The sequence below is a fragment of the Garra rufa genome, chromosome 14 (genome assembly GCF_049309525.1).
Source record: "Garra rufa chromosome 14, GarRuf1.0, whole genome shotgun sequence".
Lineage (NCBI taxonomy): Eukaryota > Metazoa > Chordata > Actinopteri > Cypriniformes > Cyprinidae > Garra > Garra rufa.
The window spans coordinates 34,524,628-34,549,980 of record NC_133374.1 but is presented as its reverse complement, the minus strand read 5'-3'; the positions used below and the strand labels follow the sequence as shown (position 1 = coordinate 34,549,980).

Sequence of the window (25,353 nt, the reverse complement as noted above, 5' to 3'; positions counted from 1 at the left end):
AACAGGACTGGCAGTTCATCGATGAGAGGCTGCAGTGAGGGTTTTATAGTGGCTAATTTGCATATGAATGAAACATTCGCGTGCGGTAGTCTGCGCTCGCTCCAGCCAATCACCGCGCGCGCTTTTGTGTCTGTCTCAGGGAGCGCAACACTTAAGCGAAGCTGGCAAATGTAATTATTTTTGTTTATATGTAGGTATACTTCCATTCCACTTTTATTCCTCTCGTAAGTCTTCTGTATGTATATATATATATATATATATATATATATATATATATATATATATATATATATATATATATATATATATATATAAACGTAATACTTAAGATTAAACTGTTTCGTACTATCGTGAGAAATCTCTTCAAAACTGAGTTGTGCTCACAGAGGTCGAGGGGTCGTGCGGGTGTAAGGTAATGCCGTCAGTTGGCAGCTGCACGCTGCAGTCAGGGTTGAATAGAACAGACCAACGAGAGGGAGGGGGTGGGAGAGCGACAGGTGTCCAACTGTTCAACTGGCGCCCGATGGGCCTCTCTACAGACATAGGCAACATTCAACTCATTACTGTTACGAAAATATGTCCTGGTAACGTTTTAATCTAAAATAATAGTAACAGTCATAATAATAATAATAATAATAATAATAATAATAATAATAATAATTAACAAAATAACATTTTGCATGAAGAAAACTACGCCTGTACAGTAGTACAGATAAAATGAGCCAAAAAAGAAATTTTACTCAGACTGAAAAGTCAAAAAATATCAAATGCTCATGAGAAATATTCAAAACTAATGCAATACAGAAATTATAAAGTTAGGGCATGACCACTGGACAGCAAAATGCCAGATTCTTGAAGATAAATTCTTAAAAGAGTATTACAAGAGGATGTGGTGCTGGTCCTTAAAGAGTCACTCTCAACTTATGTGTCTATAAAGCCTATAGAAAATCAGTCTTCATGTATTTCACAACACTTGTTATGTAACATCATGTTATTCTTATTAAGTGAGGGTCATTTTTTTAGGATTTTTACCCAAGCAAAGTTTCTGAGAATCTGACACATTGCACTTCTGGGAGACGGGTAGGTTGCAGTTTTGGAAAATGGTGGCACTGTTCTTCACCTTAAATCCGAATTCTTCTTCTCCACCTGTTTTTTTTCTGATCATGCTGACCCACTGAGCATTTTGCAGTCCAGTGGTCATGCCCTAACTTTGCAATTTATGTTTGAATATTTCTCATGAGCATTTAAGATTTTTTTTACTTTTAAGTCTTGAGTTAAATCTTTTTTTTTTTTGGCTCATTTTATTTGTAAAAGAAAACATAATTATGCACACCTGAATATAAGTTGTTTTTCACATCCAGCCTTCACTGACAATTATATATTACTTAGAAATGATTAAATACTAAATTAATAGTAGTTTATTAAGACTGATGTGGTTTGGAATTGGTAAAATGTGCTTGAAAAAAAATGTATGACCAGAATATTAATGTGCCTAATAATTATGCACGCACTGTACATATACAACCAGGAGGGTTGTTATATGATGCTGTTATTACGTTAATTTGACGAGCACTGTGTTAGTATCTGGAGAATCATTAATTATCAAAGCTATTTTAACATATCAGGAAGATATCAGCACTGTTTCTGAGGTTGGGCAAATTCCAATTTATATAAAAATCGAACCTGTAGCAATCTTAAAGACAAATATTAAAGAAAAATAAATTAGTACAAGTTGCAAACAATTTCTTTATTAAAAAATGTAAAAAAAAAACTGTACATAGACGTGATAAGAAATCAAATGTGACAGTATTAGTAGCTAAAGAATGTGTTTAATTTAAAAAGATTTCTAAATTCTTTCATTAAATATTTAGTGTTAATTAAATAAATAAAATTGTTATTAGGGGCCTTCTACAATGCAGGCTACAGTAGCTTTTACTTCAAAGAGGAAGTAGAGAGGGTCTGAAATGGAAGCTATTCTGGTCTTGATCCACCTCACACACACGTGCAGTGAAACATATCTATAAGATACATATTAGAGGAGGGTCTACCACAGTCAGCACAAACTGGGTGTATACAGCTCTGCATTGTGTGTGAATGCATACTATTCACACACTCAGACTGGCGGCATACTTAAATTCATTCACACATACACATTCTTGTGCGACATTCATACAAAGCAGTATATACAGTTGTCTGGGTAAGTTATATGTACTACATAAACAGACATATGCAGACGTCATAGTGTCTGCCAAATCACAGATATTTCACCAGGGCCTCCACATCTTTAGAAGTGAGAGGTGTGGGCTCTCCACATCGTGTGGCATTCTCATGGGAGAAGAACACTGATTTTGAGACTTGCTGGCCCTCTCATACAAGACAGGAGAAGGGGGACAGGTTTTTGGACTCTCCATCTCATCAGCATGGAAACCAATGCAGTCGCTATGGTTAGAAGAAATATTTTTCTGCGGGTTCTTGGGTAGCTGAGGGCAATCCTTAGCTGTTCGAGGTAGAGATTTGAGTAAGTGGTTGAGCAGACGGGATCCCAAGGTTTTGTCTATCCAGTCACAGGAAAGTAGAAGGTTGTGAACTTCCTGCATGCACTGAATATACCCAGTACTGTATCTCTGTTGGGCCTCTGCCTCCAGAATAGGGTCTAGGTAGAAACATATACGACAAAAGTATTTTTAGAAAGTTAATAATTAAAAATCAACAATGAAAAGAGTGAATTAGTGAAATTGTTGTTGCTTTGTTTTGGTGACCTATATTGCTAAAAAGTTGAGACGTTACATATGGCATCCTTTCCAGAAAAGTTCTGATTTAAATTAGAAAATTTCACTAAATTACAATGTAATAAAAGAAAACATAGAGACTAAAAACATCTAAATAACTATGGTCATTGCAAAGTTTGTATACAGCCCACTTTGAAAAATGAAATTTACTTACTGGAAAGTCTATTGCTCTGGATATTCTGCAAATGTTTCACCGTCATCTCAAGGATATCAGCCTTCTCTAATTTAGACTGCTGTTTTATGATTTAAAAAAAGAAAAAAGAAAATTGTGATGAGTCAAGTGTTATAAAGGTTACGAAGGTTACAAAGACTGTGTAACAAAGGTGTATTTTAAACAGCATTTAAACTTACATCAAGCCTAAAAGCTCCAACTACCGTCTCTCTCAGCTGATCTAGACAATGATTTATTCTTTCCCTTCTCTTTCTTTCAATGAGGGGTTTCCGCAGCTAAAAAGACCAATAGTTAGAAAAACAAAAGTCTATATATTTCATAACATGCACAATAACATTTTGTACTGATATTATAGAATACCTTTCTCTCCTCTTTGGCGCTGATGTGCCTTTGGCCTGCATTTTGCTGGAGGTTGGTAGCAGTCATCTCCAGTGGATTCTGAGCAGTATAGACTGAGTTTCACTCACTCCTGTCTGAGTATTGGGTGCTTCTAAGGCCCTCCGCGCTGTGCACGCTCCATATTTATAGGAGGGACATTTGCATCTCAATGCACAAGCTCTTTGCCTGAGATATTTTCCCACACGCTCGCTCCTATCACTCACAAATGACAGGTCACCACCTCTATTCAATGCATGAGCCCCCAAACACGCACACACATAGGCCTACTCAAAGCAAACAACAGATGTCCAGCCTAGAGGCGTTCCGCACACAGAAACTACACGTTTTGTGTCACGTGAAAACCCAGGATGGTTTTCCAAAGTGCCTCAGAATTCCCAGGATCTCATTAGAGTGTTCTGTTACAGTCAACCACCTGAGACCAAATGCGTATTCACGCCCTGTCCTTAATAGACCTAAGCGAAACCAAATCCAATCCCAATGGTATACAGAAGCAGAACCCATAAAACCAATGATAGAGAATTTTTGGTTTGCCCATTTAAAAAAAAACTACTACTTAAATTGTATATAATGACAAAATATGAAACAATCTTAATTAATATATGTTTGAAACGAGGAGTCTAAGAGAAGTCTTAAGAAGATTTTAGAAAAGAGAAGTAGGTAAGCTAACTGGTTCATAAGTTGCATCACTTCACCCTCCAGCAGTGAATGTGAGCAGATGTCAGTGTGCTCTCGGCCACGGGCAGATGTCTGTGAATTAATCTCTGATCTGTTTGACTAGAGCCACGCGACTGCCAGCAGAGCACGCAGACGTGGGAAACTCCACCGGACAAAACCACTCATTGATCCACGGCTAATGAGAATGACCCTTTGCGCAGAGGAGGGGCAAGCGAATTGGGAAGTGCCCAGTGCAGTACGGCAGGTGTGCACTCTGTTTTCTCTCAGTGAAAGCAGTGTAGTCTACGTGATACGCAGGTACACGCCGTATACCCACTAGAAAAGGTCAAGGATTTAAAAAGCGCGAGGATACGTAACAACATGATATTGTGACATAATTTTCACACTTCCATTCATAAATTAACCACGTCTGTCTTGTGAGGCGTATTGTTCGACTTGAAGCGGCGATCTGTAGACCAATTGGCTGCTTCTATTTGAAGATTAATGACATATGAACTATTAAGGTTTCCGTAGCCTGCTGTGACCTGGATCTGAGGTTTTCAAAATCAGCCAATTTGCTTGTAAAGCATCAGCAATAAGAATCGGCCATGAAGAATCAAGATTGGCACATTACTAAAAAGAAATTGGGTGCTCCTAAATTTTTTTGGTGCTCCTAACTTTTTGAAGTTGGGAGCACCAGTGCTACCAAGTAAAAAAGTCAATTTCGAGCTCTGAATTTATTGTTAATAATAGTTCCAACTTGCACCCCTAAATGTGCATTGAAAATTGACAGCTCATAAAAGTTGCTAAAAATAAATGAAAATGTTGATAACACATAAGCAGTGTTTCAGAATGCTCTCAATTACATATAGATGCATCCTGTATGCATTAATGAGTGTGGTGGCGTATGGGGTGTTGCTCTTGGATGGGTAAATATGGGGCTGGGAGGGAAAAATCACAGTATACTCACTGCAAAAAACTAGACTACACCACTGAGTGAAAGTGCGGCAGCAAATGTGCATTGACAGAGACAGGTTAATGCAGCAGCACTTTTGTCATGTTTTAGAATGCTAAACACATCCACGTCACACATGGTTTTGTTACAAGCATTATATCCGCACTGTATAAACAAAGCAACCTCCCTAAATTAGATCTCGCACCCACATTTTGTGAACGAGCTGTTACCTATAACTGTCTCGTGTGTATTGCGTTTTTTTTTTTTTTTTCTCAAAAGCTCTTAGAAAAGACACAAAGGTGGCCTATTCATTTATAATTTCTAGATGCTCCTGAAAGTCATGTGTACTCCTGGAAAGTTCTTTTTTTCACGAGTTGGCAATTATGTAATTACGACGTCAGGTGCGTTTAAGTCACTTTTTCTACACGAAATACAACAAGATTTGTTAACTCAACATCTACAAAATTTTATTAAACTTAAGAAAGTGCTGTAAACTGAATCGTAATATATTCTATCGTAATTGTACAATACTGTTTTGTAGATGCAAAGTGTATAGTTTTATTGTAAATGAAAAAAACAACCTTCTCATTAATTTCAACACATTTACAGTCAATACAGTTTTGACTGGCTTGTTTTGTCACCGACACGCCCTATTATCACGCCACTTTTATAAAATGTTGCCATGACCCAACCAGAGCATTTCGTGTTTTTGTGTCAGTTATGTCAAAAACAGAAACTATAACAGAAATATAAGGGAAATTAGAAACATATTATAATTTAGCTAGCACAAAAAGTAAAAAAATATAAATAAATACATTTGGGATTAGATGGCCCCCTACCTGGGTCTCTTCTCGAGGACATACCTATTTAGGTATGTATGACAGTTTTCACATAGCAAAAATTATATGTGCATCCACTGAAAAATTTCTTGCCAAACAGGGGGTTTATTCTATGAGGATGCTGAACATTTCAGTGAAGTTTATTGCAGCATGGTAAAGACAAAATACCTGAAGCACCTTGGGTTCAGGGCACATTGCTGATTGTAGGAACGATTTCACAGTGACACGTGATCTCACAGAGACTTGTGAGATCAAATGTGAATAGATAAGAAAACACATGGAGGACAATTGATATTGTCAGCTATGACAAGTAAAATACTTCAAAAAAAGTCTGCACACTCTCAAAAATCACAAGCGAGATTAAAGCAATGTGAGCAATTAACTGAAAAACAATTGGCAACAAGACAAATGTTTAATTTTATTCCTCACATTGCTTTAATCTCGCCGGGACCCTCCACATGCCTAACCAATGGTTCCGACCAACCATTTCCTCTCGTGTCCCCCCAAACACGAAAATGGACTTCTAACAGCTCTAGAAATCCACATCCCTTCCTCTGTCTTCAGTTTAAAGTCCCTTCCGAATCCTCAGCCCAGAAACCTGCTTGTGATATGAAACAAATTCTCATGTTTCAAATTTTGTGTTTAATTATGAAATTCAAACAATAAATACCGTTTTGGTAGTGTAATGTAGTGTAATTCGTTGTAGCACCTCAGTTAAAACCAGAGCTACTGAAAAACTGAGTTGCTACAGGCTTTTTTGATCTCGCCAGCATCACCACCATGTGGTCACGTGGTTCATTAAGCTCTCAATAGGTGTGTCCGACTTGAAGCAGCACTGCGCAGACTGATCGGTGTATGATATCAAAGTAAGTGAGAGTGAAAGTTCTACACGATCTTCTTCACTAATATTCCCTGGGTCTCATTTGGGCTCAAATTGATAAGCAGTATTGACAACCCCATTGTTTACAATACAACCCTCGGAGCACATGCCACTGAGGTGAGGGCCGTGGCGTTTCTGGACATGCACTAGGTGGTTTAGAATCATAACACACTGGGCCAGCTAACCAATCTGAGCCCACTTTGTATTTCTGAGGGAACCAGGAAATCATCAGAGTGTTCATAGGAGAAGAGACAGAGCAGTGTAGAATACAGGTAAATTATGTAAAAAAATGAATTTTTTTAAAAACAAAGCATTAACACATGTTAGACTGCACCCCATAAAAACAATCAAGCCTAAAAAAAAAAAAATATACAGTTTACATCCCCTATAAAATCGATGCGCTTCAGAGGGTCGGAGTGATTAAAATTGAATCTGAGGTGGCACAAATCAGGTGTGTGAAGATGCTGCATGCAGTGATGAAGCGCAAATCTGTGAATAAATGTTCCTAAGTGATGTAAACTAAAATGGATTTCCCGTGCTCAGGGAGTAGGGAGCAAAGAACACTGTTGAGGGACCATGTCAATTGGAACACAGTTCAGGCATGAAGCTCTCTTCTAACGAGCTGGTTATCTGAATCAGGTGTGTTAAACAAGAGGAACATCCAAAATATGTGAACCTGAACACACGTCTAATTTTAAAGTGACTTCAGTTAGCTCTGCTTCTTGCATCGCTGCATTATTGACATGGACTCCATGAATTATACTAATGTCACTGACCCAAAAACATGTTGGCATCTGCACTCCCCGCATCAAGAAGGATATCAAGAGATCAAGCATCTACATCAAAGCTGGCTATGTAACACTCTCCATTCATCTCTGTATGTCATCACAAAGCTAAGCTAAGTTCCTTTTTAATGCTGTCATGGTATTGGCAAAATACTGCTACAGCTATCCATGCAAGGCTTATGCGATCATATTGGCAATGTGCATTATTATCTTTTGTCACTGGGCAACATGCTGTGCTTTAACCTAAGTCAAGTCGCTTTTATTTATATATCAGTATACAGCAGATTTAAGCAGCTTTGTGGTGATAGACAGGGAAATAATGATCATGGTGCAAGCGGTATCATTTCTGCTGCGGGGCAGCGCCAAAGAGAAATGGTAAACGGCTGTTCTATCTAGTTGTATTGGGAACATGCTTGTTCTTAAAGCTATCAGGGCCCGTATGTATTAAACTTCTCAGTTCATGCTCTTAAGAATAGTCTTAAACTTTGAATTAAAGGAACTGTATGTAAGAAATTTATTTATTAATCATAAAATGGCCCTGACATGTCACTAGACATTAAGAAATCATGTTAATTTCAAATACTTATATCACTGACAACAGTGGTCCGGCCAGGATATTGTCATTTAAAAGTGAGAGTTGTAGCCCACAACTGAAGTTATTGTTGTCATTTTGTGTTTTGGTCTGAGGCTCCCTCCAGCCTACTAATCACGAAGTCAGTAGAGTTTCGTCCTCCGGGTTGCCAGCTCAGCTGCAGTTACGAACGTGTCGGATAAAACATGTATAACGTTACGAAACCTAAAAGCCTCGTTATGAATCCGAAATACGTCGTGACAAAGTCCGAAATAACACAAGGATTTGTATAGGAGATGCCTTTGAAAGATGTAGACGGCTGAAAAAAGAAGAATTTGAAGACAGACACCATCGTTGCTGATTTTCTCCTGGACAGGTAAGATTCATCTATGTTTGGCTAACTTTGCTTCCGTACACAGTGGATTTTCCACAGTCGCCCGTGCTAAATGCGTTCATAAAAAGCTTTATATCGCACCACTAGCAGGGTATGAAAACAATCTATGTTCCGACTGAAATGTGGTATTACAGTAGCCTGGGTGTCCCCATGCTGCCTTCCGCGCAGCGCGATTTTATTCACGCTGGAAGGTAGCATGGAAACCATGGACCAAATTTTCACCTCAGATAGGGAACCAATCACAGAACGGGGAGGGAGCAGCAAGACGATGACGCCTTCTATGCGACTCACCGAAGCAGTTTGTTTATAACTATGGATCCAGCATGGCAGCAAGTTATCATTCGATGCAGCCGTAAAAACACGTGGAAAACGCTAGGCGCGTCGCTTTCTCCTTTCCAAACCGCTCTGTAGCTTGCGCATGGAAAACGCGAGCGCGTCGCAACCACGTCGCTTCCATTATGCGCGCACATACCGTGCGTCTACATTTGAAATAACGAACTTTAGCGCGCAAAAGACGCGACATGTGAACGGCCCCTTAGATAGTGTTCTAAGTAGTTTAGAACGCAAGTTTATTTTGAAAAAAGAGCAACTTTTGGCGTTAAACCATCACTCTGTATACGTCATCCGGTATGATTGAAACGATTGGCTATAAGCTACGCACAGGCGCATTTGATAGACATTCGTAGCGCCGAATAAACGGCTCTGGGCATTCGTAAACCACGCCTCAAATACGAGAAAATGAACATGTGGTTCCCAGACCACGAATCATGACGAAGTCATAACGTGGTCTGGCTTTAGCCAGACTAGTATTACAGTACATCTTTACGAAGTATTTCGCTAATCGCCATTAGTACATTTTTGCGATACATAATTACTTCGCAAAACAACTCTCGCGAAGCATAAACATAATTAACAGAAGAAAAAAATTTGCCATTGGAAGCTCCTTGTAGCAGCCTAGGTTCCTGCTGGATCCTGCAGCTTAGCTGGCATCCTCGAGTCAGGGGGAGGGGGAGGGGATACATCCTTCTACAGTATTTTTAAAGTGATTGCAGTACCAGTTTTGGCCACAATCCTACATACGGTTCCTTTAAGTATCAAAAAATTCTTAGTAAAAAGTAGGACTTTCTAAGAGTAGGAGAATTTTATAAAGATGCTAAAGGCAACTTTCAGTCTTAGAAGTCTTAGACTGATTCTTAAGTGTTGACTGAGGGAAAAATTAGTGAAAAAAGTGTTGTGAACTAAGGACTACAATAAGGTCAACCCAAAATGGCTGCCCTTGACCTCTGAAACAGCCAATAGTGAGCCTGCTCATGTGAAGTCACAGCAGCACAACACCAATCATTTGATCCAAATAAAATCATTTAAGACACCACTTAATATTTTAATGTATTTTGTTTTAAAAATGCTTTGCATTGTGCAAATTTATCACAAATTATTATTGATATTTTGAAATCCTTTCTATTGGTATGTCTCCTCATTTACAGTTGGACTATGAGTTCCATCAACAGCTCCAATAATTCCAAGAAAGCCCACAATCTTCATAAAAGTGGCTTGTTTTTGCAGCATGGTTTGATGGTCAGTTGAAAGTCAATGAACTGCCATATAGTAGTGGCTAAGAGAAAAAAAAAATGTGTTACAGATTTTATAAGCATATTGCAAATTTGCTTGGGGTCAAGTGTTTCATTATGAATAATAATGAAACATGCCAAATTGTGCGGCCATAATTTTTTGCCATTCTGTCATACAAAGAAATTATGAACACAGGCAAAAACAAGAGAGGTCTAACAAAATATTAATAACTGACTATGTTGTAGTCAATGGAAATGTTGCCAATTTAGTAATAAGTGTAGTGAATTCCTCACATTTTAAGACTTTATTCAGCAATCTCCAACTGATATATTTATAATTATATTTATATAGATCAGTGAACTTGCCATTATAACCTCATCAACTACATTTAGTGACATTTAGTTCAATTGAAAATTTAGTACATTTAGTTCAATTGAAAACAGTGAGCAACATTGATCAGTTTTTTTTTCCTTTTCTTATTTTGATGGCTTAAGTGCAATGCGAGGTCAATAAACCCCCCCACACATCACTTTTGGCCACTGTTGTTTGGTGGGGTTAGTGTAACAATATTTAAGACCCTGCTTACTGTGTCATCACCGGTGCATTGCTGCATTTTTCCAATTTTTCAGCGAAAAAATTTAATTACTGCTTTTATTTCTGCAGTTAGAGCATTGATTTGTAGAGTGGAATAAGTTATTTTAAGTAAGTTTCTTATTTGGTCAGTTAAAAAAAATAGCTTGATGATCAAGTTTGTATTGTTTTATCAATTCCATATTGTCATATAACTCCAATATGTCATATGTTCATTGTTCATGTTCACTCCTAAAGCTGGGTACACACTAAAATATTTATAAAATCTTATAAGATCTTTAAAATGTGAGAGACCACAAACATGAGGAGAAAAAATCCTAGATTTAACTGTTTTGCTCCTATAGTTTGTGGTGTGCCACGATGTGACACAGACATCACACCACACACCAACAGATTTTCAACCAGTTTCCCGAATGTAAACATGAGAAATCTCGCAAAATGTCTCAAGATTTAAGAATAAACATGACACAACAGTTCTACAAGAGCTTTATTTTTTATTTTCAAGCCTTATGTTTGTTCATATTAGAATCAATTGACAGACAATATTGTTTGGAAAAAGGCTTGGTTAATACCTACAGTCAATACAAAGAAAAGCACAGTCAAGTCTACACGATAAATCATATTTTTTATATGCTAAATTTATATAAGTTCTGCAAAAATATAATAATAATAATACTTTTTTTCTTTTATGAAGGAAATGGAGCATTGAATTCATACCGTACAATTTTTTATTAAACAAAGAGCAATTAAAACGGTGAAAGTTTGTAGACGCTTTAATATTTTTTATTAAAAAAAAAAACTTGTAGGCCTATTTGTATACTGCCCCTCTAGTGTAGAATTGCTTATATCATGTATAATGTTTATTGTTTACATCATGTGTATGTCATGATCTGGGCTGTGGGGTTTCCCTCAGCCACCTGAGGTCGCTGTTCCCCTTGCACTGCACTTCCCTGATTGTTCACTCCTGTCTTGTCATTAGCACTGATTACACTCACACCTGCTCACTATTATCTGGTCTATAAGAACTCTCATGTCTCACTGCTCTTTCTGGCTGCATTGTCTTCCGTATGGTTTGTTTCTTGTCTCTGTTTGCTGTCTTCAGTGTTCCCGGACCTTGTTGCCTAGACCTTGTTTTCAGTTCTGTTTATTTAGTTTATATTCAAGTTGTGTGTGCCGTGTTGGCCTTGTTTGTGTTTTGATTTATTAAATTCTACTTACCTGCATTTGGACCCAGACATCCTTCCTTCTCACCCGTGACAGAATGCAGCCAGCACAGATGGGTCCAGCGGGGAGGAATTTTTTTTTTCAAGGAGGCGGCGTCCCCCCGTTCTGTTCCTGAGACGGGGGGGATGTCTTTTGAGGTGGCGTTGGCCGCTCGATTTGAATTTATCTACGCCTGCCTGGCTGAGATGGACGCTTGTAGGGCCAAGACTGCGCGGATGCGTCCCTGCTTTGCGTTGGGGGCGGAGAGGCTCTTCCGTGGGGAGACGGCGGTGTCCGTTAACTCCGTTCCTGACGCGCAGGTGACCACGCCCTCTGTTCCTGACGCGGCGGTGTCCGTTAACTCCGTTCCTGACACGCAGGTGACCACGCCCTCTGTTCCTGACGCGGCGGTGTCCGCTATCTCTGTGCCTGACGCGGCGGTGTCCGCTGTCTCCGTGCCTGACGCGGCGGTGTCCGCTATCTCCGTTCCTGACGCGGCGGTGTCCGCTGTCTCTGTGCCTGATGCGGCGGTGTCCGCTATCTCCGTTCCTGACGCGGCGGTGGCCGCTATCTCCGTGCCTGACGCGGCGGTGTCCGCTATCTCCGTGCCTGACGCGGCGGTGTCCGCGATCTCGGTTCCTGACGCGGCGGTGTCCGCGATCTCGGTTCCTGACGCGGCAGTGAACGCTATCTCCGTGCCTGACGCGGCGGTGTCCGCTATCTCCGTGCCTGACGCGGCGGTGTCCGCTATCTCTGTTCCTGACGCGGCGGTGTCCGCTATCTCTGTTCCGGACGCGGCGGTGACCGCGCCCTCTGTTCCTGACGCGGAGGTGACCACGCTCTCTGTTCCGGACGCGGCCCTGACCGCGCTTTCTGTTCCGGACGCGGAGGTGACCGCGCTCTCTGTTCCTGACGCGGAGGTGACCGCGCTCTCTGATCCTGACGCGGAGGTGACCGCGCTCTCTGTTTCTGACGTGGCCCTGACCGGGCTTTCTGTTCCGGACGCGGCCCTGACCGCGCTTTCTGTTCCTGACGCGGAAGCGACCGCGCTCTCTGATCCTGACGTGGAGGTGACCGCGCTCTCTGATCCTGACGCGGAAGTGACTGCGCTCTCTGATCCTGACGTGGAGGTGACCGCGCTCTCTGTTCCTGACGCGGCCCTGACCGCGCTTTCTGTTCCCGACGCGGCGGTGACCACGCTCTCTGTTCCTGACGCGGCCCTGACCGCGCTTTCTGTTCCGGACGCGGAGGTGACCGCGCTCTCTGTTCCTGACGCGGAGGTGACCGTGCTCTCTGTTCCCAACACGGCCCTGATCGCGCTTTCTGTTCCCGGCGCGGCGGTGACCGCGCTCTCTGTTCCGGACGCGGCGGTGACCGCGCTCTCTGTTCCGGACGCGGCGGTGACCGTGCTCTCTGTTCCTGACGCGGCGGTGACCGCGCTCTCTGTTCCGGACGCGGCGGTGACCGCGCTTTCTGTTCCTGACGCGGCGGTGACCGCGCTTTCTGTTCCGGACGCGGCGGTGACCGCGCTCTCTTTTCCGGACGCGGCGGTGACCGCGCCCTCTGTTCCGGACGCGGCGGTGACCGCGGATGTTCCTCTGGCGGCGGGGTCCACTCACGGTTCTCCGCTGCACGGACCTGGCCCGCCATCCCTCCCCCTGATTCGCCTTCCCCCGTTCCTCCTCCCTCCAGACTTGTGGAACGTCTGGAAGCCGTTCCGTGGGGAGGGGGTACTGTCATGATCTGGGCTGTGGGGTTTCCCTCAGCCACCTGAGGTCACTGTTCCCCTTGCACTGCACTTCCCTGATTGTTCACTCCTGTCTTGTCATTAGCACTGATTACACTCACACCTGCTCACTATTATCTGGTCTATAAGAACTCTCATGTCTCACTGCTCTTTCTGGCTGCATTGTTTTCCGTATGGTTTGTTTCTTGTCTCTGTTTGCTGTCTTCAGTGTTCCCGGACCTTGTTGCCTAGACCTTGTTTTCAGTTCTGTTTATTTAGTTTGTATTCAAGTTGTGTGTGCCGTGCTGGCCTTGTTTGTGCTTGTTTGTGTTTTGTTTTATTAAATTCTACTTACCTGCATTTGGACCCAGACATCCTTCCTTCTCACCCGTGACAGTGTAATGTTATCATATACATGTAATTTCATCTTGTTAATAAAACACTTGAGAATAAACATGGTTAGGAGACCTCTCCAAATTACATCATTTTTAGAATTTGGACACACTTAAGACAAAAATTTTACTCTGAGTGGCTTCATACATAGTGCCCCAGGTTGTTATTGGTAGTATGCTTGTTCTTAAAGTTGAATTTGAATTGGGAATATGACAGCTCTTAAGGCGTCAGCATATGGTTTTGTTTTGGTGGGGTTATCGCTGCTTCTCTCTGCTCTTATTTGTGCTATAGGCTGCATGGATGCGGAGGGAGTTCCTGCCTAGGACAGAAAAATACAGCCAATCCAAACTGTATGCTAACTGTCAGACATCTTTGACGATAGACAAAGAATTACAAGAGTGTTCACAGTGGGCTGTGTTTGCATTAATTTTGCATCATAAAAGCCAAGGTGCAAGTGCATTTAACCATTTAATGCCCCTTCCGATTTTTCTTGTGCCCTCGATTATCCCCAGTATACTTTTTTGTGATGGCACACAATTAAAAAAAAAAAAATCTAAACATTAAATGAATTATGGCGCATATCCCTACAGCTCCCCCTCACTGACAGAATTTTATGTGAAATGTTTATGCGTATATAATTTCAGATTCTGACTTCTAAAAAGCATTTACTCACCAACCACTGTAGCCTAATGTTAGTGTAATCTATTATTTTATGTCATAAAATATTTTAATAAGACTGAACACGTTCAAAATTACATTTTAAGTTTCTAAATTTAATGCTGCATGTCCACGAGTATACGAACAGCGAGCATAGAACATTTACATTAAAATAGAATATTATCACTGACTTCAGTCTAGTGCCAATGTAAAAATTCTAAAACAAAGTTCCAGTTATAATCAGTGATGCTGTCTGCAGTGTATGATGAATACATATTTCTCTTTTCTACATTACATATACATCTGCACTTTATTGTTTATGATGAGAGAATTTGCCAAAGTGCAGAATTCAGTCAGCGAGCGCACGCACTGACCAAAACTCCGGTATTTCAGCGATGACTCATCTGAAAGCCAGAGACCGGCCATTGCTTTGATAAAATTAACAAAATCATGTGTAATTGGTTGTGATGCAAAACCTGTAAAAACTCATGAAAAGAAACATGATGCACCATGCGCAGAACTAAATTTAATGCCGCAATAGACCCTTTTCATTTCATTTTCGCTTTATTTGTGACATAGCCTACGCTCTGCATATCTTTATATGTGTTTAAGTCATAAGTTTAAATACACCTTGCAGAATCTGCAAGATATTAATAGACGGAAGAAAAAAATTACAAAAAGAAAAAAAAAAAGATTTTAAATCGCATGTTGTTGGTTTGGTTTTTCTTAGTAGTAGCTACTGCCCTGAATAAGCTTCTCCACGTGATCAGTGTTTACTTAGTCCATATGCATTTACATAAATTAAGCAGTTTAAAAGTTATGCTTGATTTTCATTACCCGATGATCTACGGCTATTTTTATGATTTGTTTTTATTATAAGTCCCATGTTTGTCCTGTGCAGTCCTGTTTTGCCTGTTTTCTTAATATGTTGCTTGAGCATTAGTGAATTTTTGCAGTTTTTGATCATCCAGGTGACAACACACAGTATTAACAATCAGTTTTAAGAATTAAGAATCAAGCATGTAATCTTTTAAACTTTTAGAAGTTTTGTGTAAATTCAGTTATTATTTAGTCTCATGGTCTGTATTTAAACGTATATTATGTAAAATAGCTTATTTTAACTTTTTTTAATTAACATTTTTCAGATCCTGCAATGGTGACTTCAGTTGTACAAACATTTAATGTTTCTTTGAAATTACTTTTGGTGCAGTAAACAATCTCAAATAGTTTTCTTGCAAGACACATGAGAGAAAGCATTAAATTATTCTTTAAATGTATTTTATTATAACTAATAAAGTCGTGAATCATTATGAATGTAATTATTAGTCGTAAATCATAAATTTGCCAAACATTGCTCTTGATTTAAACAAAACAATTCTAATTCATGAAGTAAATAAAGTCTGACAAGCCACTCTAAAATAACGCTGCCCCACCAAGTTTTCAAAATGCCCCCCTAGTCACGCAATCCTTGAACCGGGCCTGGTTATAGACCAGAAAAGAAGCTTCCACTCCCTAGTAGAGTTACTTGATGCACTTAATAGGGCCCAGTGGTTTTTGACCTTGGACTTCATAGTGGTTATAATCAAGTGGAGGTTGCTGAGAAAGACAAAAGACTGCTTTTTGTACTGCATTTTGACTCTATCATTTTAATTATATGCCGTTTGGACTCTGTAGTGATTCAGGGACATTTCAGCAACGAATGGCACGGTGATCATCATTTTCAGTCATTGCCTAGATGATGTGGTTATGTCATCTTTTGAACAAAATCATCTTAGTTGTCTTAGGTTAGCATTTTTTTTCCCCCCAGGGGAGTGGTGAAATGGAAATGGAGAAAATGCACCATGTGTCTTAGGTATGTATCACCTGTGCAAACACAATCAACCAAAATGTTCATTGTCTTAAATAGTATACTAATGTTACACATTAATATATGTGTGACATATATACCCCCCCAAAAAAAAAAAAAAACAACAACAACAACAAAATCACAAGTGAGAGGAAGTTGATAGTCAAGAGAAATACACAAGAATATATCAAATAAGAACATCCACTATATAGCCTTTGCTCTACAAGAAGTCAATCATCATTGTGTAGCAACTGAAATATACAACAATTACTGCTTTTGGGATTTATAGACATCTTGTATAAGCATTTTCACCCACAGAAAAACAGCTTAAAAGCCCAGAACACACAATACAGTTATATGGGACAATCTCAGCTACTAGCATTTACAGTAGTACACAAGAATGGTTCACTTTCTGTCCTGTAAGATGATGTAACTACTACCATATTATCAATTCCTAAATCTGAGTTTTTTTTTCTTCTTGGCAAAAGAAAATCTATAACTGAAAACCAGTAAGTAAAACTTGACACACACATTGAATAACACGTCTGCACATTATGCTTGTTATTCATATCTTTTTTTTTTTTTTTTAAATTTAGATAAAAGTTTTTTTTTCAGTAAAAATTATTAAAAAAAAATTCTTATTTCTTTTTGGAGAAAGTGGTATTTGTAAAACATATCGAATTGAAAAAAAAAAAAAAAAAAAAAGTATTCCAGCCCAAAGTGCTTTAATTTTATTGACTTGACTACCTGAGAGCTATCACAAAAATCATAATAAAAAAAATCTTAAAATAATAATAATCTTAATAATAAATAAATTGAATTAAAACTTAATTTTACAAAGACAGTTTTGAAATGGGTATTTTAAAACCTAAAGTAGATCTCAGTCAATCATGCATCATTGGGTTCTGACTCAAAACACCCCTGACACTATTGATATTCCCAGTCAAAGAACACAGTTTACAACAATGGGTGTTTGTTTCAATCAATTAAAACATACATGATGCAAAGGAGCAGTTATTGCTGTAAAATGCATTAATACCAAGCTTATTTGCAGCACAAACCAACAAAGTTAAATAGCATTCAATAATTTAGTTGTACATAAAACAATTTAGTACTTTTTTCTTTCTGTAGATTTACACAAATACTATCTGAATTATACACAGCTTTGTGGAATGCACTTATGAGGCAGCTGATAAACTAAGACAGAATGCAACTTAAGATATTGTAAATAGGCCAAGCCAAATGTCATAGTCCATGACTGTTTCAGGGTCAAAAATGGACAGAAATAGAAATAGAATCAATTGCCAAATTCAGTATTTTGAAGGCACAATACTGAATTCTAGAATTTACTTTGCACTTCCTTCCTTTATTCCTTTCCGTAATCTGTACTTTCTGTCTGTCTGTTGTATGTGATCCATTACATTATACTAAATTTTTCTTTATGTCTTTGTTTCTCTTTCAGTCATCCTCATATTTTGTTCTTCACTTCCTCAGTCTCTCTTAAGTGCTGTTCTGTTTGTAGGAATGCTACTTCCAGGGTTGTTCTTTCAGATAAGGATCTCCACCAGATCTAGGTCAGGCAGGGGCATCTTCTGTCCTCGACCTTCTAGGCCTTTAGCCTTGCCGGATGGAGATTCTGCACGTAAACACAGTGTACAAAATAAATTTTTTAGTCATACCTTTTTTCAGTGAGACTGTTATACTGCACCATTTCTTTAGATACTAATACTATACTAGCATTAGATACTAATATTTTTTCACTAGAATGTTTTTGTCAATAAAATAATTTAACCATTTAAATCTTTTTTTTTCTCAGTGGGGTCTTTAAGTGTGATAAAAAGGTCATTGTGACACCATGTACAAAAAGAAAATCAAGACATGTCAAACATCATGACTTGAATTTAGATCTCATATTTGTATGTTGTTTACAAATAAGCTCTGGATTCAGTGCAATAGATTAAAAAGCTTTTATTGTGTTTACTAAGCTTCTAACAACAAGTGTTCCACTGTTGCATTGTATTTTACTTTGCATTTTTGTGGTAAACATTAACCTTCACTGGGCAGAGATCATACAAAAAGCAGCCATTGCAACCCTGCTACTTGTCAGATCACAAGAAATTGTAGTAATTGTCAAACATTTGGTAGTAACAGTTATTATGGTAAAGGATCAGAGGATCTCACTTTTCTTCCCTATTGTGATGTCCAAGACTGGATAATGTAAAGTGCAAACTTAACGGATAGTTGTTTTTATATGAGCAACAGGTTTCTAGAGGAGAGGGATTGAAAACCGTCTAGCCATTCACAGATGTCATAGCATGGGGGAGGGGAACGCTAATGTTTTTGATGAAAGATTTTTTAAATTATGTGAATAGATTAATTATTTACAATAAACACTGGATGATTGAATAAAATCATAAGAATTAGAACAGTACATTTTAATTTCAGGGTGACTTAAATCCCTGAGTTGCACTGTGCCCTGTACATGAATGTATAGATACAGAAGTTACATTGTCAATTGCTTCTCTCTGCCTGTCTCACCTGTCTTTTCTTGTATTGTGGAGGTTGCAGCACTAAATGTCTTTGGACTCAGTCCTGTTTGACTGCTGCGGTCTCTGCTGGCAAATTTAGAATGAAGGGACAGGAGAGGAGTGGAGGGGAGAGAGAATGATAAAGGAGGCAGAAGAGAGCCAGATGAGGGCAAGGGTAATGTGGAAAAAGAAGAGGGAGGGAGAGAGGAAGTACTGGAGCGGGGAACAGAGGTCAATGAGGTTATTAATGAGGTGTTTGAACCTGCAGAGGCCAAAAAGGGAAGAAAAGAGGAAGGTAGAGAGGAGGAGAATGATGGAGGAAGAGAGGAAGGAGAGGAGGCAGGGAGAGATGAAGAGATAGAGACTGAAAGAGGGGGCAAAGAGGGAAGGTCTTTTCCCAGGAGTACATCTGTAAACAAAAACACAAACCATTACATGTAAGTAAAACCTCTAGTAGCACTGGTCACATTGCAGTAATGAGTGCCAAAAGACATTTACACTGCCGTTACACTGATTCATCAGCAAAGAACAATAGTGGGTGAAAACTGAAAGTGAATGATAGGGACCCATCGGACACTAATAAGGATTGTGTCCAAACAACACAGAGCTACTGAAGTTCGCAGTTCCCCCGGCAAACAGTAGCCCATCACCGGCTCAGATTTCGGCGACACACCGGCACAAGAATTACCACTTTTTTAGTAAAAAGGGATTAGAGAGAAAGGTTGAATACACATAAATTAAAATGCTTCTTTTAAATGTTACAGTTTTTATTTCTGTAATGCTTGTTAAAAAAATTAAAATGTAATATTGTAAATTTATGCTGTATTCACCCAAATAAATTGTTTGTCTTATATTTTCATCTGTGGGTGTTCTTGCTTTTAATTAAATGTTCATCTTTTGATTATTGCTGTAGCCTTAAGTAATTCTGTGTGTGATTTTTAAGCCAGCAATATAGTAATTTAATTTAAACAATAGTTGACTTAAAACAACCCAGCAGCTGTGCAAAAACATTTAACCCAACCAGCTGGGTCAAAATAAATAATGTTCTGTCCAATAATTACTCAGCGCTGTGTTTTTAATACAGCATTTTTAGAATGTATGTTCTGATAGCTGTATGAATCTATTCCAAAAATGATGGTGGTGAAACCCCAAAGAAATCACCCAATTCCTAGGTGTTCAGATTATTTTGCCCAACCCAGTTGTGTGTGTTTATATGATACATTATGGAAAAAATTAGGCATAGTACGGTAACACTTTACAATACGTGTGCACACATGTGCATTAATTTATGTTTAATTAATGCACTGATAATCACAAGTTAATGAAGAACTAAACAATTTATTAATGATTACTACATCAGCAACTAATGAACATTCTATATGATTCATAGATTAAGTAATAAATACATTGTTATTAATTAAGTATGTCATAATGTATTAATTCCCTAATAACCAATTTTATTAACTAATAGTGTAAATTCATGTGTTAATTAGCAAAATGGGCTCAAGTCATGCATTTAAACTTCCAGTTGTCTGCTTTAATTAATCATTAGCTATAACTATATTACTTAACAATTAGTTAATATTTTTGTGCCCCAGTAAGTAAAGTCATAACATAATGATATCTTTGCAAATCATTAGCTAATGATTAATTAAAGCAGACAACTGGAAGTTTAAATGCATGGCTTCAACACATTAAGGCGCATAACTGACTAATTCTATATCATAACCACAATGACATATTACTTAACAATTAGCTAATAGTTTTGTGCCTCAATAAGTAAAGTCATAACATAATGATATCTCTGCAAATCATTAGCTAATGAGTAATTAAAGCAGACAACTGGAAGTTGAAGTACATAGCTTTGACCACTGTAGTAACTAACACATGAATTTGCACTATTAGTTAATAAAATAAGTTATTAGGGAATTAATACATTATGGCACAATTAACTAATAACAATGTATTGATTACTTAATCTATGAATCATATAGAATGTTCATTAGTTGCTGATGTAGTAATCATTAATAAATTGTTTAGTTCTTCATTAACTTGTGATTATCTGTGCATTAATTAAACATGAATTAATGCTTATTTGTGCACACGTATTGTAAAGTGTTACCCATAGTACTTTATTCAGAATTAGTGCATTTGTATATGGACTACCTTTCCAGCTTTGCTGGTCTCTCCGATCGGTCTGTGATGACTGACGTGTGTGTAGTCCACTTGCTATGGAAATGGAGGGCACAGAGCGTGCAGGACGCAGAGGGGCGGGATCTCGACGGGAACGCTGTTGTAGGACTTTAATCATGGCATCTTTCTCCAGCAACTGAGCATGCAAGTCCTTCATCCTGTGACATGCAGAGCAATTCTTTATTGCTTTATTTTAGACACAGTTATCAGGAACAATAAGATATCACATTTTTAAACCTCTGTGCATGGTGTTCATTGGCATTTTTAATTTTATTTATAGACTGAAAACTACAAACGTACAGATACAAGGTGAAGGTGAAGAAATATGTTGAAGCTCTTCTAAAATATTGCTATTTTGCTTACTTTAAGAATAAATTGTATCATATACTAAAGCAGTCTCAATATGGATCTCATCTTTGACCATAATACAGCTTAAATTTTTTTATGTACATTAGAATGTGTCATGTTTTGCTAAAAATACAATTTTTTTTACCATGATTTTACATTACTTTAAACTACAAGGTTTTACCCATTTGTCAGCAAGAGACTTTTGTAAGAAAGTGAAAATCATTTAAAATCGAAAAAAAAAAAAAAAATGTGTACGATTATATATCAGAATAAGTATATTTTTACATACATGTTATGCTGCATGACCATGGTTTACTCTGAATAATGTTTTGCCAAAAAGGGAGAAAATATTTTCATTGTTCCCATTATTACAATGTTTTTTAGAATGATTCTGTACCAATAATTTTTTTTTAAATATTCCTAAGTAAATGATGGTGGAAGCAGATACTTGAATGACAACATAATTTGTTCCTCCAATCTTCAAATCATATACTATGTGATTAGTGAAAATCACTAAAAGGTGTGACTTTATCCCCATTGTACACTCTATGTGGAAAAGGCCTCCTCAATTAGGCTTCTTCTCTGTCTAGTGTAGGTGGGGACCTAACACTCCGCTCTCGGGGCGGAGTGTGCAGTCATACAAGGTTGTTAGGCCATCTTTTGCCTCCCTAGTGGGCTGCTCATATGCTTTCCTCACTGCGGGAGGATTACCTATGAGCCTGCTGCTCCCATATTAAGCATGTGAGTTCCCTCACATGATTTAGGAATTGATTACTCCACTCCTGGGGGTTCCGTTTACAGACTTCTCTCGAACGGAGAGCCAAGGACTCTGCGCAGTCATATCAGGTTGTAATGCCATTTTTTTTGCTTCCCTTTTTTGGCTTTTATGATTGAGCGTAGCAGCGCTACCCTCACTCTTGAGGGTCGCCTATGAGCACGCCGCTTTCATGGTGAGCGTGTCTGAGTTGAGTTCTCCACACCATGGAGCTCTGTGAGTTAGCCATACCAGGTTCTTGGGGCATTTTTTGCCTCCTCGTTAGGCTTTTATGGTTGAGCTTAGCAGTGCTCCCCTCACTCTAGAGGGTCGCCTATGAGCATGCTGCTCCCATCTCTCCTCTCATCTCTGAGAGTTGAGTGCTCTGCTCTTTTGAGCTCTGTGAGGTCTCTAGCCTCCCTGACAGCTTCCTTTGCATTTGAGCCTGGCATTGCTCCCCTCATTACAGGGTCACTTATGAGTTATGAGGGTCATTATGGTTGAGTTGGCGGTGCTCCACTCAACCCGAGGTTCTCCTATGAGTTTGCCACTCCCGGAGCTTAATCTAGGAATAGAGCTCCCTAGGTGCAAAAAGCTCCATGAGGCAGTCATACCAGGTCGCTAGGCCACTTCATGACCTTCACAATGACACTGAGTGCTTTCTAAAATTCATGTTTAGGCTGAGCATTCTGTGCACTTTCCAAAATCTATGGTAAGTGTGCACACTGAGCATCCTGCACACTGTAAAATCCTTTATGGTAAGGTTCATGTGCCGCCGGCATCGTACCTTTGGTTCAGGTCCCGGTTCTCACCTTCCCTCTTTATATGAATCTTTAGTGATACCATTAAAGTCTCCCATCTGACTGTGGGGGTATTTGCTACCAGCTCGAGGAATCTGGTGAGAGAGATCCTACAAGTAGCTTCTTGGGAAAATTAGGGGTAGATGTATTAGTCCACCTAGTTGATAGGCCAGGGTCTGGTAATATGGTGAACCTAGACCAGTGGTTCCCAACCACGCTCCTGGAGGCCCCCCATAACTGCATGTTTTCCATGTCTCCTTAATCAAACACACCTGATTTAGATCATCAGCTCATTAGTAGAAACTCCAAGAACTGAAATGGGTGTGTCAGACAAAGGAGAGATGCAAAATCTGCAGTGTTGGGGGGCCTCCAGGAACGTGGTTGGGAACCACTGACCTAGACACCTGGCCATATTCCCTTAAAGGAATCACATTACTATTTGATTCGAAGCCTTTGAGCTCTGCTCTGGGCTTTTACCCAGCCCTTAACAGGTAAGTTATTTTTGGGTATGTAGCTCAGGCCTTTGGCCGAAGGGGATAGTGTCACTGACAGCTGCTGATGCGTCCAAGGGGCGACTCCCATGGCCATGGTAGAGTTGGTACGTAGTGCTGTCCATGGTGCTTGGCATGCACTCCCCTCAGCATGGAAGGGAATGCCTCAGGTTACGCATGTAACCATGGTTCCCTTTTCTTGTTATGCCTTGGACGCAAGCTTCAAATGAAAAGGAGTACAGCCATAGGATGTCACTGGCCGATGTTATTGTTGTGATGAGACACTTGATTCAGACACGGGTCATGCTGAAGGTGTACCCCATAGCGACCGCTAGAGGATGCAGTGTCTCGTTCCCTTCTCAGGGAACCATGGTTACATGCAGAACCTGAGACATTTTCAATAGTTTTAAACAGTTTTTGTGTTTTTGGTTGAGGGATAATAATTTATTTGGCCCAACTTTATATTATGTGTCTTTACTACTATTCATTTACATGTATTTACATGTATTTACACTAAGAATTTACAGTGTACTTATTGTGTACTGTACAAGCATGTTCTATTGCAAAACTCTGGCCAAAATGGCATTTGCTTCAATTGAGGTTGAGATATGGGTAGGATGAGGGGCTGGAGTTGGAAAAACAGTGTAATTACACGTAATTTCATCCAGGTAATTTAAATGAAAGTAACGACGTGTATGCATACAAGAAGCGTATTGCATGCAGTGCACAGTAGTTGAAGACAACTAATATAGAAAAGCAAAGAATAAAAAAAATGGAATTTCTTACTTTAGTTACATTATTAAAGCGGGGCAACAGAATCACTTCTAAAATCATAAATGTAATGTTAACACAAGGATAGTTATGAGTTTGTGGCACTTTTTTTTTAAATCTGCCAAAAAACTGATAAAAAGAACCAAAGCATCTATAAGAAGACCTGACATTATTTGCAAGGCATTTTTCTATCGATTATCTTAATTTAATATATTATTAATAATATGTATAATGCCATTTTTGTAGGTAAATATATTATTATTATTATATATTAAAATAATATATTGAAGATTTTCTGCAAAATAATCGCATACATTGGAAACACTATATCTACATGTACAGTGTATTTATATGAGCATATGTTTATTAGCATTCACCTTTGTTCCATTTCCTGGCAGTGACGACTACTCTGGATTCTGTTCTCATCCTCATGCAGCCACAGTGAGCAGTCACTGTAACTGCCACTGCGAGAATGCTGGATTATAGTTGTATCTCTGAAAACAAATAAACATACAAAAAAATCTGTCACCTTGTGGGAAATCAAAAATAAGTTGACTTATAAAGAAAATCACAAAATTGTTCATACTTCAAAGACTTATGCCATTATAAAACATTATTGAAAATAAATATTTTCTTAATTTAAATAATTTTACAGCAGAATTGTGCACTTTTTGCATTAATAAACGGATAGCATGGAAAATTCATTATCATGTACGCATTGGGAACATTTTGACCAATTAAAACCATGCTAATGCAACATGAGTAATTTGCAATAGTTTTATACTGTTTATAATGGTTTTTTTTGTTTTGTTTGTTGTTGTTTTTTGCAACACATTTGGCAAATTATAGTTGATGAGAATAAACACTTTCTTATCTGACACATAAGGCAAGCAAATTAAAGCAATAGAAAGCCAAGTTTTCTGACACAGCAAAGCCTAGGGGTACCTTTAGCGTCTTCGTAATAAAGCACTGTTCCCCTCCAGGAATGTCGAGCTGCGTCGAGACGCTTTGGGAACACCTCCAGCGTGACCACACTCTGAATCAC

General features: G+C 39.0%; 2 protein-coding genes across 3 annotated transcripts in view; both read right to left on the bottom strand.

The window, feature by feature from the left end:
- Positions 1-1,792: 1,792 nt before the first annotated feature.
- Positions 1,793-3,440, bottom strand: her8.2 (hairy-related 8.2). The gene is made up of 4 exons (XM_073818037.1): positions 3,322-3,440; positions 3,141-3,236; positions 2,944-3,022; positions 1,793-2,653 (listed from the first exon to the last, which is right to left on the bottom strand). Exons 1-4 carry the CDS (start codon positions 3,385-3,387, stop codon positions 2,265-2,267), a joined length of 630 nt encoding a protein of 209 aa, XP_073674138.1. The 5' UTR covers positions 3,388-3,440; the 3' UTR covers positions 1,793-2,264.
- Positions 3,441-17,131: 13,691 nt separating this feature from the next.
- Positions 17,132-25,353, bottom strand: part of amotl1 (angiomotin like 1) — an 83,817-nt gene continuing 75,595 nt past the window's right edge. Inside the window, exons 9-12 of one of the 2 annotated variants that reach the window (XM_073818099.1) lie at positions 24,686-24,802; positions 21,118-21,302; positions 18,962-19,360; positions 17,132-18,059 (exon numbers count right to left, since the gene is read on the bottom strand). In XM_073818099.1, the coding sequence (XP_073674200.1) occupies positions 17,971-18,059; positions 18,962-19,360; positions 21,118-21,302; positions 24,686-24,802 (790 nt within the window). In that variant the 3' untranslated portion in view covers positions 17,132-17,970. Of the gene's footprint in view, positions 19,361-21,117; positions 21,303-24,685; positions 24,803-25,353 lie in introns of both variants that reach the window. The other variant, XM_073818098.1, reaches the window with a different exon arrangement.

Excerpts from the sequence above, each read along its gene's own strand:
- her8.2 (XM_073818037.1), bottom strand. The coding sequence starts at position 3,387 with ATGACTGCTACCAACCTCCAGCAAAATGCAGGCCAAAGGCACATCAGC. Across the intron at positions 3,023-3,140 it reads TTGGAGCTTTTAGGCTTGAT|CAGTCTAAATTAGAGAAGGC; the intron begins GTAAGTTTAAAT and ends ATCATAAAACAG. Across the intron at positions 2,654-2,943 it reads CCAGAGCAATAGACTTTCCA|ACCCTATTCTGGAGGCAGAG; the intron begins GTAAGTAAATTT and ends GTTTCTACCTAG.